General features: G+C 44.4%; 1 protein-coding gene across 1 annotated transcript in view; it reads right to left on the minus strand.

The window, feature by feature from the left end:
• LRRC1 (leucine rich repeat containing 1) overlaps positions 1-15,050 on the minus strand; it is a 109,909-nt gene that overhangs the window by 11,708 nt on the left and 83,151 nt on the right. Inside the window, exons 14-18 of the mRNA XM_068405357.1 lie at positions 14,071-14,274; positions 11,699-11,935; positions 2,770-2,859; positions 2,016-2,093; positions 853-948 (exon numbers count right to left, since the gene is read on the minus strand). Coding sequence (XP_068261458.1) covers positions 853-948; positions 2,016-2,093; positions 2,770-2,859; positions 11,699-11,935; positions 14,071-14,274 — 705 coding nt within the window. The remainder of the gene's footprint in view (positions 1-852; positions 949-2,015; positions 2,094-2,769; positions 2,860-11,698; positions 11,936-14,070; positions 14,275-15,050) is intronic.

A 15,050-nucleotide genomic window follows, 5' to 3' on the forward strand; every position in this document is an offset into this window, starting at 1 on the left:
CATTTTTTGCCATTAGCTGGGTTGTGAATGGTATTCCTGGAAAAGGTTAAAAAACAGGCTGGAAGAAGAGGAATCAAACAAAGCATTCCTCTGGCATTTGCTGTAGGAGAAACAGTTGTTGCTTCCTGGTACTTCAGGTTTAATACCAGTAGGATGCTTTTTGACCTTAATCATTCAGATACCTTGATTTTATTGTATCTTCCTAGTAAAGCCATAATTTCAGGTGTGCAGGCAGATGATCATGATTGGGGTAAGTCTTCAGGGTCGAATTTTTTAGAGAAGTTCACAAAAGTGGATCAGATTTCTAAAAGCCGCCCTGCAAGCTTGGCCATTTGCTTCTGTGACACGTGTGGTAGGCTTAATCTTGTCTGACATCAGTCATCTAAAATATGGACATGCAGTCTTAGCTTATCACACAAGTTCCCCCTCAAGTCAAAAGATAAAAATGGTCACCTCCAGGTAGCAGCTCAACCTCTCCCTCCTAAAAGAGGCACCCTGGAGATGCTGCTCCTTCCATTAGCTGGAGAGGGAGTCCAGACAACAGAATAAACACTTAAGCTGGAGGGAATGGACACTACCCTTAAAGCCCCCAAACCAGAGTGCTTTAAAAGCTCTGGTCTGCTATGCTGGTGCTTATCCATGAGCTGAGCTCCTCCAGAAGCCATGTCCCAGCTGCAGTGACAGCCAAGCAAATGCATGGTGGGGTCACTGATCTGTGGTACAGGTTCTCCTCTCACACAGCCACTCACAAGTTTTGTGCCAGTCTTTACCATCTTTACTAGCATTAATGACAGATAACACAAAGTACTTAGCTAAGAATGATTTGTTACTTGCTACGGCCATCTTACTTACTGTTATGACATGGTTTACTGTCGAGAAGGGGCTGCCGTTGGATGAAGCTTCAGTAGGACCAGCATCAAGGCTGGCAGCTTCTGAAATGAGGGATGCCTTTAAAAACAAAGCAGCAGAAACACGTATTTTTATTCTTAACACTGTTTAAGAAGAGCAGTTCCCTCCCTCTCAGGTTAGTATATTGTTTGGCTCTATCGTTATATATGGTTGCACAACGAAAGCAAATAAAATTGCAATTCTTGCCATTCCCCATTTTTGATGAGCACACTGTATATTTGAACTGCTGAAATGGTCAGTTCAAGAATAAGAAGTTGTAACACATAGAATCAAGAGAAAAATGCTTGTTATTTGTAACAGATTAGTCCTGTGGTCAAAACATTAGGACTCCTATAGCAGACCTGAATGCACTAATTCCTTTTTGTCTCCTACACATACAGAAAGCAGAGATTTTTTTCTTCTATGTTCTTTAAATAGATGAATGATTCTGCCATCTGGTGGGAGACAGAGAAACCATAACTATTTGTAGGATAACAACAGCAGGACAGAACAGTACGGAACAGAAATGTCTTCTTTTTTCTTTATTTGTTTCACTATTCATTAAATGAACAGACATTAGTAGCTAGTATATTTCAAATAGCCCCCAAAATAAGAATGAATTATAGTCTCATTGAGGAACCTGAGCAAAGTGGTTGATTTTTAAGACATTGACTTTACCAGAAACTCTGCTCAGAAGTGAAACTGGTCCATAATTTTTTTCAGCTCTTGTTTTCTCAAACTGTCATTTATACTTGCTTAAATTAATAGTTTTTGCTTCAGCATACTCCCTGTTGAATTAAGGCAGTACAGAGCAAGCAATATCGTATGTCTATTAAATTGCCAGGAATAAGGATACAACGTATATCAGCCAAAGACAAATTAATGATAAATTAGTCTACTAATTTTGTAAAACTATGCTATAGACTTATTAGTAGATGATTGTGTTCCACAATCCACATATGGAAGTTAGTTTACCATTTTTTAAAAGGTTAATTACGGATAAAATTCTGTATCTAAAAAGCTAAGGCAAGCCTAGATCTGGATCTCAAATTCCCCAACTCTGAGTGATTTGATTTAAAGATTAACAACAAGAGAACACACTCCACATTGACAAACAACTCATCTACCTCCGCCCCTCTGTCTCCTGCTTGTACCCCAGCCAAGTCTGCTGGACCATCTTTAGGCAGCCGTGCAATCAGGATCCCCTGGTAACACAAAAGACAGGTTTCAGACCTGACAGGGTTTCTTCCATTGTCCTTAGATGTAAAAAGCAAACGGGAAGTAATTAATTTTCAAGAGTTGTTGTTCTGCTGCCTCTATTAAAATAAAAACTAAACGTCTTAGCACATTAGCAAGAACAAAAAAGCCTCCATGGCTGACACATACAACAATGAACAAAAATCATTAATTGTTTACACTGTGCCACGGGGAACAGACTGGGAAACAAAGATTTATTTAAATGTTAATTAAGTGAGAAGGTGTGAGAAATACTTCTCTCAAATTAAGTTAGCTCCTGATAATGAGCAAATGGGATAGGAGAGGCATGTGGATTGACAAGGGAATGACCCCAAATTGAGGTAGAAAGTGGAAACTAGCCAACAGTCTTTCAGCCATCAGGTTGTCTTTGGAAAATCACTGCTTTACATCAGGTTTTCTCTCCAAAATCATCCCTCCAGGAGCTTCCCCATCAAAATCTACTGCTGGCTTCTACTTTTAGAAATAAGTTACCCATGTTTATCCTTGTTAGTTTTATTACAAAGACAGTGATGTTACAGTGAGGACAGCCTCAGAAAGAAAACAAGAAAACACAATCTCTTCAAAGAACTGCTCATCAGTTTCTTTCTAATGATTACTAGATAAATTTTGAGTAATGAAATGCACCTCATCATTGTCTTTACATGGAGATGAGCCCTTTCCACCAGCAATGCTAATACCAAGACTCCCCATTTGACTGCACACAGTAATGGTTATCTGGAAAAGAATTATAATGGATAAGTGGCCTGATTAATCAAAAACATTGCTTATTAATTACACGAGCAATAAAAATCTACCTCCTTCTCTGAACACCAGCAGATTTGCCCCTATAGAGCTCAGCCTAGAGAAAAATGGTGCCATGCTTCAACACTAGCACATGCGAGACTAATCTTTACTCCTCAATAACACCAAGAATACATTATTTCTCCAGGTTTGAGGGTCATGCCAAAACCATATAAGGCTGTTAATTGGTTTGCTCAGCAGCCTTATAGTTCCATAAAATCCACTGATTTACTGAGTATTCACGATGGCAACAATGCCAGTACATAGGAGGACTGAAAAGTAAATATTTTTTGATAAGTTTATGAAAAACCTTTGCTTTGGAACCTCATCTACAGTCTGATTTGCTTATTCTCAACTCTTTTGAGAGCAGATAACTGAACTTGAGTGCTATTACAGTAATTTTCTTTTCTTTAAACAGGCTTTCTGTATGTATGTGTTAACACCACCAAAAGAACTATTGACTTAAAAGTAAAAATATCAGTGTCCTGGTTTGGCCTAAACCAGACCGATTTTTCCTTTCAGTGATTTTTACTTTCAGCTAAGTCTCCTCTAACTAACTGCATGTTTTTGCAGACAGTGTCTGCTTCCAGGACTGATAACGCTCGAAGTTTGTAGTTATCACTGGGGCACTGGTAGGGATGTTGTGCAGAAAGGCTCTTGCTGTACTTATTCTTGAGAGAAACCAAGGTCACTGCTGAATTCCTCATTGCTTACGAGTGAAGAGCCGAAGGGGGGGGGTCGCAGCTGCAGTGGGGAGCAGACAGGGCAGGTGACCCAAAATTGACCAACGAGGGTATTCCATCCCATACACGTCATTCTCGGTATAAAGTGGGGGGATCACGAGGGTCTCGCCCCTTTTTCTGCTATGGCCGGTGTCCAGGGAGGACTCCGTCTGTTTTCCTGCTGCCCCCGATCCCGATCCGTGCGTTCCTGAATCCAGCTCTCGACCATCGCTAGGCCCAGGCTGGGCCTTCCCGGAGCCTGCCCTGCAGTGCCGGTGGTGACGTGGCTGACTTCAGGGGAGCTCAATCTTGGTTTTGTATATATATTTGTATATATTTGATTATTTTTATTATTATTATTATACTTTTTTTTTCATTATTATAGTTTTATTAAAACTGTTTTAATTTTCCAACCCAGAAGTCTCTCTCCCTTTTCCCTTTCCCTTTCCCTCTGGGGGGAGGGGGGGGGATAACAGAGGGCATCTGCCGCAGGTTTAATCGCCAGCCCAGCTTTAAACCGTGACAGATTTATTGGCGCCCAACGTGGGGCTCGAGAGAAGCTCCGACAGGTTGCTCTGATAAGTCGAATCCCAGCTCCCGTGGGAGGAGACCCGGAGAGCTCAGCCAAGAGAGTATCAGATTTCTTCCTTTGAGATTTACGAGGGGTTGGAAATTAAAACAGATAGCTAAGATGATAATGTTATTTGTGAGCCTTGTGTTACCTCTTTTCTTTATAAAGCTTGTTTTAGAGTTATGTGTAATGATACCTTACTTGCCGTATGCGCTGTGTGTTAGTGCTTTCATGTGGTTTAACAGGGCGTGCTGGTCGAAATGTGTCTTTTTGGTATGGGTTTTGATACTGATTTATGTCATGATAAACCGGGCAGTTATTATTCCGATCTCTTATCTCTATGATACAATGATGGGCAGCTTTGATCGCGAATCCGTAGCTGCGCACACCGGGCGTCTTTTAACTGATTTTGATAGTATCTGCTCCTTTTTTGCCAAGCTGATTCCTGCAAAATTCGAACAGGGCATGTTGTTATTTTTGGGTGTCCTGAATGTGTTACTGGTGTGCTATGTGATTAGATGTCGGTGCAGCAACAGCGGGAGGTATCATGCTGCCCCTGTAACCAGGAGAAAACACCGAAAGAAATCAACTAGTAAAGTGAAGGATGATGATTCAGAGGCTTCTAAGGCAGAGCCAGCACGGGACCCAGGTGAGGGCCCTTCTCAGTCAGAGTCAGGGCCTGACACAGAGGGGGGTTTCCTTGATCGTCTTTTTAAAGAAGGCCCATTACACAAGAAGGACAAGAAAGGTCCTTCTAAAGCAGAACAATCACAGGAGGACTCGGACTCGGAAGTAGAGATAACCTACCACTCCTTATCCCTGAAAGAACTGCGAAATATAAGAAAAGATTTTAGTCGTTATGACGGTGAGCCAATAATTACCTGGTTGCTCCGATGCTGGGATAATGGGGCAGAGAGCATAGAATTGGATGGCAGAGAAGCCAGACAGTTGGGATCCCTGTCCAGAGATGGTGGTATTGATAAGATGCTTCCAAGAAGGTCGAACAGTATCAGTCTCTGGAGGCGACTCTTGTCAGCTGTAAAGAGCAGGTATCCCTATAAAGATGATGTTATGAGCCACCTAAGCAAATGGACCACTATAGAAAAAGGTATTAACTACCTTAGAGAACTAGCTGTGCAAGAGATCATTTATAAACACCCTCAGGACATTGTAGATCCTGTAAATCCTGATGAAGTGGAATGCAACCGATCCATGTTCCGGAAGGTTGTGAAGAGTGCTCCACCAACACATGCCCCTACATTGTCAATATTAGTCTGGGGAGAAGATGCTATGGCACGACCTAGTGTGGGCGAAATGGCTAACTATATGCGACAGTATGAAGATAGTATTTCTTCCCCACTGCAGGCCCGTGTCTCGGCTGTGGAAAAACTGACTAAGGAAAACAAAGACACATTTAAACAACTGTCAGACAAACTGTCCAGGATCGAGAATAAACTTGACTCTCTACCTACACAGGCCCGCGTTGCAGCCTTTAGGAGGCAACGCCCTCCTACTGGACCGGCTCAAAGGAAACGGAACACGTCACGAGGTATCCTGTGGTTTACCCTGCGTGATTATGGGGAGGACATGAACAGATGGCATGGACAACCTACCAGTACCCTACAGGCACGAGTACGTGAGTTGCAAGCTAACAGAAATACCAGAGAGAATTTTTCTAGGAGGATGGCTGCTCCAGTTACCAATGAGCAGGACTCCAGTCAGGGTAGATGGGCCTCAAATCCTTTTTTTCCAAGAGTGAATAGAGGAAATGAAGGTCCAATCCCCGTGAGCAGCACGAATCCAATCTTTAATTAGAGGGGCCCTGCCTCTAGCCAGGAGGAGGAGAGGGATAACCGGATTTATTGGACTGTGTGGATTCGATGGCCTGGCACATTAGAACCACAAAAGTATCGAGCCCTGGTAGACACTGGTGCACAGTGCACCCTCATGCCATCGAATCATAAAGGGACAGAATCTGTCAGTATCTCGGGAATAACAGGGGGATCTCAAGAGTTATCTGTATTGGAGGCCGAAGTGAGCCTAACTGAAAATGAATGGAAAAAGCACCCCATTGTGACTGGTCCAGATGCTCCGTGCATCCTTGGCATAGACTACCTTAAGAAAGGGTATTTTAAGGACCCAAAAGGATATAGATGGGCCTTTGGTGTAGCAGCTGTAGAGACTGAGGACATTAAACAGCTGTCTACCTTGCCTGGCCTCTCAGAGGATCCTTCTGTTGTGGGGTTGCTGAAAGTTGAAGAACAACAGGTGCCAATTGCTACTGCCACGGTGCACCGACGACAATATTGCACCAATCGAGACTCCCTGATCCCCATTCATAAACTGATTAGACAATTAGAAAATCAAGGAGTGATTGGCAAGACTCGCTCACCCTTTAATAGTCCTATATGGCCAGTGCAAAAGTCTAATGGAGAATGGAGATTAACTGTGGACTATCGTGGCCTAAATGAAGTTACACCACCTCTGAGTGCTGCTGTGCCAGACATGCTAGAACTTCAATACGAACTGGAGTCAAAGGCAGCCAAGTGGTACGCCACTATAGACATTGCTAATGCATTTTTCTCTATTCCCTTGGCACCAAAGTGCAGGCCACAGTTTGCTTTTACCTGGAGAGGTATCCAGTACACCTGGAATCGACTGCCCCAGGGGTGGAAACACAGTCCTACTATTTGCCACGGACTGATCCAGACTGCACTAGAAGAGGGTGGAGCTCCAGAACATTTGCAATATATTGATGACATCATTGTATGGGGTGATACAGCAGCAGAAGTTTTTGACAAAGGGGAGAAAATAATTCAAATTCTTCTGCAAGCTGGTTTTGCCATAAAAAGAGGCAAGGTCAAGGGGCCTGCCCGGGAGATCCAGTTTTTAGGGATTAAATGGCAAGATGGGCGTCGCCAGATCCCGATAGAGGTGATCAACAAAATAACAGCCATGTCCCCACCAACTAACAAAAAGGAAACACAAGCCTTCTTAGGCGTTGTGGGTTTCTGGAGAATGCATATTCCAGATTACAGCCAGATTGTACGCCCTCTTTATCAGGTGACCAGAAAGAAAAATGATTTTCAGTGGGGCCCTGAACAACAACAGGCTTTTGAACAGATTAAACAAGAAATTGTGCATGCAGTAGCCCTTGGACCAGTCCGTATGGGACAAGATGTTAAAAATGTGCTCTACACCTCAGCTGGGGACAATGGTCCTACCTGGAGCCTCTGGCAGAAAGTGCCAGGGGAGACTCGAGGTCGACCCCTAGGATTTTGGAGTCGAGGATACAAGGGCTCTGAGGCCAATTACACCCCAACTGAAAAAGAGATACTGGCAGCATATGAAGGAGTTAGAGCTGCCTCAGAGGTAATTGGTACTGAAGCACAACTTCTCCTGGCACCCCGATTACCAGTACTAGGCTGGATGTTCAAGGGTAAGGTTCCTACTACTCATCATGCAACTGATGCTACATGGAGTAAATGGATTGCATTAATTACACAGAGGGCTCGAATAGGAAACCCTAATCGCCCAGGAATCTTAGAAGTGATCATGGACTGGCCAGAAGGCAAAGACTTCGGAATGCCACCAGAAAAGGAGGTGACACGTGCTGAAGAAGCCCCACCATATAATGAACTACCAGAGGATGAGAAGCAGTATGCCCTGTTCACCGATGGATCCTGCCGTCTTGTAGGAAAGCATCGGAAGTGGAAAGCTGCTGTATGGAGTCCCATACGACGAGTCACAGAAGCCACAGAAGGACAAGGTGAATCAAGTCAATTTGCAGAGGTAAAAGCCATCCAGCTGGCTTTAGACATTGCTGAACGAGAAAAGTGGCCAAGGCTGTATCTTTATACTGACTCATGGATGGTGGCAAATGCCTTGTGGGGGTGGTTAAAGCAGTGGAAGCGAAGCAACTGGCAGCGTAAAGGTAAACCTATTTGGGCTGTTGAACTGTGGCAAGATATTGCTGCTCGGCTAGAGAAACTAGTCGTGAAGGTACGTCATGTAGATGCTCACGTACCTAAAAGTCGGGCAACTGAGGAACATCGAAACAACCAACAAGCAGATCAGGCTGCTAAAGTGTTCCAAATAGATTTGGACTGGGAACATAAAGGTGAACTATTTTTAGCTCGGTGGGCTCATGACACTTCAGGTCATCAAGGGAGAGATGCAACATACAGATGGGCTCGTGACCGAGGGGTGGACTTAACTATGGACTCTATTGCACAGGTTATCCATGATTGTGAAACATGCGCCGCAATTAAGCAAGCCAAACGGTTAAAACCTTTGTGGTATGGGGGGCGGTGGTTGAAATATAAATATGGGGAGGCCTGGCAAATTGACTACATCACACTCCCTCAGACCCGCCAGGGTAAACGTTATGTACTTACCATGGTGGAGGCGACCACCGGATGGTTGGAAACATACTCTGTGCCCCATGCCACTGCCCGGAACACTATCCTGGGCCTCGAAAAGCAAATCTTGTGGCGACACGGCACACCAGAGAGAATTGAGTCGGATAACGGTACTCATTTCAAAAACAGTCTCATAGATAACTGGGCCAAAGAGCATGGCATCGAATGGGTATATCACATCCCCTATCATGCACCAGCCTCTGGGAAAGTTGAACGGTATAATGGGCTGTTAAAAACTACCCTAAAAGCAATGGGGGGTGGAACCTTTAAAAACTGGGATAAGCATTTGGCACAAGCTACCTGGCTAGTTAACACCAGAGGATCTATCAACCGAGCTGGCCCTGCTCAGTCAGACCTTTTACATACAATAGAAGGGGATAAAGTCCCTGTGGTGCATGAAAGGAATCTGTTGGGAAAAACTGTCTGGGTTCTTCCTGCTACGGGCAAAGGTAAACCCATTCATGGGATTGCTTTTGCTCAAGGACCTGGATGTACTTGGTGGGTGATGCTGCAGGATGGTGGAGTCCGATGTGTCCCTGAAGGTGATCTGATCTTGGGTGAGAATACTTAATTCTGAACTGCATGATGTTAATTGCTGCATAATACTAACAGTGTTCATAAGTGTCTTTCAGGTTGAAGCAGTGGTGATGAGACCGGAGCTAGCTGCAAGTGGCGTCCAGTAACCTCCTCGAGACTGACATCTTTAACCTGCAACCCGTGGGCACGAACTGTGACAAAGCTCATATCATCTCTCCTACCCTGGGAGACTCTTAGCCAGATGGAAACCCACAATCCTGAACTAAATGAACTTGATGAACTTTTTTTTTTGTATAGAGATGAATCATAAACTAATGTTATCTGTATATATTTTAAAATGAAAAGTTAGTGGTGATCTGAGTATGACGTGAATGGTATGGAATAAGGGGTGGAATGTCCTGGTTTGGCCTAAACCAGACCGATTTTTCCTTTCAGTGATTTTTACTTTCAGCTAAGTCTCCTCTAACTAACTGCATGTTTTTGCAGACAGTGTCTGCTTCCAGGACTGATAACGCTCGAAGTTTGTAGTTATCACTGGGGCACTGGTAGGGATGTTGTGCAGAAAGGCTCTTGCTGTACTTATTCTTGAGAGAAACCAAGGTCACTGCTGAATTCCTCATTGCTTACGAGTGAAGAGCCGAAGGGGGGGGGTCGCAGCTGCAGTGGGGAGCAGACAGGGCAGGTGACCCAAAATTGACCAACGAGGGTATTCCATCCCATACACGTCATTCTCGGTATAAAGTGGGGGGATCACGAGGGTCTCGCCCCTTTTTCTGCTATGGCCGGTGTCCAGGGAGGACTCCGTCTGTTTTCCTGCTGCCCCCGATCCCGATCCGTGCGTTCCTGAATCCAGCTCTCGACCATCGCTAGGCCCAGGCTGGGCCTTCCCGGAGCCTGCCCTGCAGTGCCGGTGGTGACGTGGCTGACTTCAGGGGAGCTCAATCTTGGTTTTGTATATATATTTGTATATATTTGATTATTTTTATTATTATTATTATACTTTTTTTTTCATTATTATAGTTTTATTAAAACTGTTTTAATTTTCCAACCCAGAAGTCTCTCTCCCTTTTCCCTTTCCCTTTCCCTCTGGGGGGAGGGGGGGGGATAACAGAGGGCATCTGCCGCAGGTTTAATCGCCAGCCCAGCTTTAAACCGTGACAATCAGGAAGCTTTTAAAAAAGCAGCAAAATTGTAATCTATCTAGTCTATTCTCCTCCTGCTAGTATCTGCAAAAATTTAGTACAAAATCTTAGATAACTTTTTTCAGAATTCATTTAACAGAATTCACAACAAAGGCCAAATAAAATTAGTTTCAAGTTCCAAAGACAGCTTACATTTAAGAATTATTCCCCCCAGTTGTTGGTTTCTTTTTTTCTTTAGTATATAACATGCTTGATAGTAAATAATAATTTGCTAATTGCTAAAACAACAATCACATTAAATTTAAAGAACACCTTGCCATAGTGTAATGGAATCTGAATGCAAATCACATTTCACCTCATCATATTGGCAAAATGCTCTTATTTTCATTTATTTGCCTCATATCTCTAAGACAATTCAGGCTTGAATAACTTGTTATATTTTATAATTAAGAATATTTCAACACAGTTGCGTTTTGAAATTTAACAAATGTATGCAGTTACTCTTGCACGTGTAACATACTCATCTGAAACTCCTAATTCCTAAAAAGGTACGAAAATACTCTACCAGCCAAATGAAAACCACCCTGCCAAATGTTGCTTAGACTTAGCATTACCTGCATGCTTGAGACCTCACAAGCCCATGATTACCAGCAGTGCTTTGGTGACTGGTCCCAGCACAGGTGCCACACCGGGCGAGCTGCCTTTCCTGGCGCTGCATCCCATGACCCCAGGGATGCAGCACAATTCTGCATCTCTTGTCCCATGGGTGGTCAGCAGAGCTGTGATCTGTACTGGGCCACCCCTGGGAGGCAGCGCATAAAGCATGTTTCCTCCTCATGTGCTCCAAAGCACGCCAAGACGGGATACATCCCTTGAGTTCAGAGTACAGCTTTCTCCATAAACTTCAGCCCAAATTTTGCAGTTCTCACTGATAAATTTTTCACTTGAACATTCCCATCCTTTTTCACAGGACAGAGGCTTTCTCATGCTGTGAGGGTAAGGCCATGCCACTGCTCCTAAACCACAGACTAAGTGAAGACTTGGCTGAGTGCCCACCTGCACACACCCTTGGCTTGACCTTACAATACCAAACCTGGATATATAAAATGAGACAGTATCGGACGGCTACAAAGAAAGTATTTATTTTTTTTAAATGGAAAACTCTTTTTCCATATAAGCCTGTGGGAGCAAGGACAAACCTCACTTTACAGCCTGTGAAAGGTAAGTCTCACAACATCTACCATGCAACACCCCCTCTTCTTTACATCGTTTATCAACTGCCTCGCACAAGAAGCAGACTTCCCCATGGACATATGGACTTGCCCACGGACATGCAGACCCCCCACATCGGCGAGCCCAGCCCATGCAGCAGTACAATACCTTCAGTGGGGGCTGCTGAGCATCCACTGCCCTCGATTCCTCTGGGATGACGCTGCTCTCGCTTGGGAAGCTGCCCTCTGCCGAGGTGGGTGGTTGCACCTTAGTGTTAGTCCCTGGAAGAGTCTTTCCTTTCACTGCCAACTTGTGTTTATCTTGAAGAGCTGTTCTGGTGTTTCTTTGATCTTTCATGCTATTGTCTGTATCAAAAAGGCTACCAGAAAACTTGGAAATAGGTTCCTGGGGGTTAAAGATAAAAAAAAGGGGAACACAGTGACAGCAAGGAGAATACCTATCTGATACCCACCCCCCCGTGGTAAATTGGATTTGTTCTTCTCTATCACATTGCTGTACGTTAGGATTTGTTTCACTGAAGACAAAACTACAACTTTAAAGTAAATGTACAAGTATCACCTTTACCACTATTTTTCTGGGCATGGTTCTCCTTCAACATGGGGGTGGAAATTGTGGGAACAGGGAGAGGACTGGGATTCATACAGCCTTCCTCTAAATCCCCTGGCACACACAAGCACATATAACACACATACACCCAACTAAAAGAACAGAGCCCAAGAACGAGACTATTTTGGTCAGCCTCTGGCAGCTCAGTAGCACTGAATCTGCTGTCCCAGGGCAAGGAACCACACACATGAGGCAGACGAAAGGGCTTTCCATATGGAAAATAAAACATTTCTCATAGTTCCTCAAGGCTCACTCACATTCTATTTTTGGGAGCACATGTGTGAGAGGGAAGGCAAGCGCCTACCTTGCGTTTACTTCTCTAAGAGAAGATTTTGTTTAATTGGATTGACTTTATTTAGCTGCAAACTGCAGTGAGTAGAGACCTGTAAACACAGTGATTTAGGTGTCCACTGGAAGTGAAGCCTCAAAGGTGAGGCATCCTGACGCCTTCTCTGAAGCCTGGCTCTAGGCTGTACCTACTCTGAGATGTAGTAAGAAACTGACAATGTCACCCTATGCTTAGCTAAACCACAACAGCTTGAAAAGAGAAATACACAAGATATGTTCACCAAACAATTAAAGCTTCAGACAAGTTTGACTGCAAAACACAATGTCATTTTTGAGTTATCAGTTATGGTTGGCAATGCGATTAACAAAATTCAGCCGTGATGTCCAAATTCTGTTCACATTTTATGGATGCTTTATTTATAGTTAGCTGATTTTTGCTCCTCAATTTGATCAGTAAGGTTTAATCAGATCTTCATATTGCCATAATCCTTATATCTTCTGTTGGCAGTTAAATGATGCAGCAAAGAAAGGTCAACACCTTTGAAAAATAAACCCCATAAATGTCTTCCTAAACTTGGAAGTTTAATACCAGAAATAAAAAGCAGTGGCAGTACCACAAACAGCTGTGCAGAAATCCCACTGGACATGTTATTTTTCAATCTATACTGGAGCTTTCCCACAATCTCTTCAATTGGCATGGAAAGAAGCATCTCCAACCCTGGAGAGAGCAAGCAAGGCATGATGGCTTCCTATTTTCACTCAAAATTAAAAGGAAATTTGTTTAGCTTTAACTCATACACAACACTATCTTTCTTCTCTGGAGAGAGATTCCTCTTTAACGGTGCCAGGTTGACTAACTCGGACCCTTCGGCTGTGCTGGGGTGCCGTGGGTGCTGGGGAGAAGGGCCAGGAGCAAGAGCTGGGAGTGGCGGCTGGAGGAGAGGGCACACCAGCTGCAGTCGGGGGCTAGGAAGGGAGCGGAGGTGCTGGCAGGGGAGCAGGAGCCCCAATTCCTCCCTCAACTCCCAGCAAACATCTGGAGGAAAGACTGAAAGGGAAAGGCTGCAAGAGTGCAATCACAACCTCCTTCTCCTAGGCTATGACCAAGAAGACAGCCAAGTGCCACCCAGGTGACAGACATGTGGTGGGCACAGGCTAGAGAAACCATAGCATCCAGAGTTTCTCAGATATTAGCGTCCTGAAAGAGCACTACCCAAAACTAAACATGCAGTGGAGCAACACTGCAACCTCACTTTTCTACCATCCAGTCCTTGGGAGACACTGAGCTTCAAGCGCTGATAACAACCTGCTTACCTGAAAGAGATGGAGGGATGTTGGTAACTGGGGATGTAAGTAGGAGTAAAATAAAAAACAAATGCATCTCATCATTGCTCAGGTTACTCATCTTAACCTGCAAGTTGCACTGTACTCTGGGGGGTTGGAGGGATTGTTTAATTGCGAGCAAAGTAAAGGAATAAAACATTGAACATGATTCTGTATGGGCAGTGCAGGCAGTGCAGCCTCCTGCTAACCTAAAGTGCTCGGCAGCACAGCACTGCAAGCAGATTGTAGTTTCTTGACAGACACACAACATTGTCCCTCCTGACTTCAAGGAGACTACCTACATCGTCAGGATCCTCCAGTTCTTCCGCTTCTTGCTCAGGACTGATCCTTCCTTCCCTCCATTTTCCATCAGCAGAGCTGAATTTGTACAGGTTATCAGCATGAAAATTTTCCTTTCCTTTCAACGAGGCCCAGCAAGAGCCCTGGGAGCTCCAGTTATGGCCACTGCACAGTTTAGGAGACTTGGGAAGCCACTTAATAGAGTCCTGAGAGGAAGATGACAAAAAAAATAAAATAGGCAATGAACAGATTTTAAGAAAGTGATTGAAATATGTAAGTGCAGAAATTGTCTGGCAAGTTCTGCAAGGTATTTTGGAGAGTTGGGCGGGGAGAAATTTAATGAAATATAACAAGGGCAAGTGTAGAGTCCTGCATCTGGGCAAGAACAACCCCATGTACCAGTACAAGTTGGGGACAGACCTGTTGGAGAGCAGCGTAGGGGAAAGGGACCTGGGGGTCCTAGTGGACAGCAGGATGACCATGAGCCAGCAGTGTGCCCTTGTGGCCAAGAAGGCCAATGGCATCCTGGGGTGTATTAGAAGGGGTGTGGTTAACAGGTCAAGAGAGGTTCTCCTCCCCCTCTACTCTGCCCTGGTGAGGCCACATCTGGAGTATTGTGTCCAGTTCTGGGCCCCTCAGTTCAAGAAGGACAGGGAACTGCTAGAGACAGTCCAGCGCACAGCCACGAAGATGATTAAGGGAGTGGAACATCTCCCTTATGAGGAGAGGCTGAGGGAGCTGGGTCTCTTTAGCTTAGAGAAGAGGAGACTGAGGGGTGACCTCATTAATGTTTATAAATATGTAAAGGGCAAGTGTCATGAGGATGGAGCCAGGCTCTTCTCAGTGACATCCCTTGACAGGACAAGGGGCAATGGGTGCAAGCTGGAACACAGGAGGTTCCACATAAATATGAGGAAAAACTTCTTTACGGTGAGGGTGACCGAACACTGGAACAGGCTGCCCAGAGAGGTTGTGGAGTCTC

This window comes from Nyctibius grandis, chromosome 1 (assembly GCF_013368605.1).
Source record: "Nyctibius grandis isolate bNycGra1 chromosome 1, bNycGra1.pri, whole genome shotgun sequence".
In the NCBI taxonomy this organism is placed as follows: domain Eukaryota; kingdom Metazoa; phylum Chordata; class Aves; order Nyctibiiformes; family Nyctibiidae; genus Nyctibius; species Nyctibius grandis.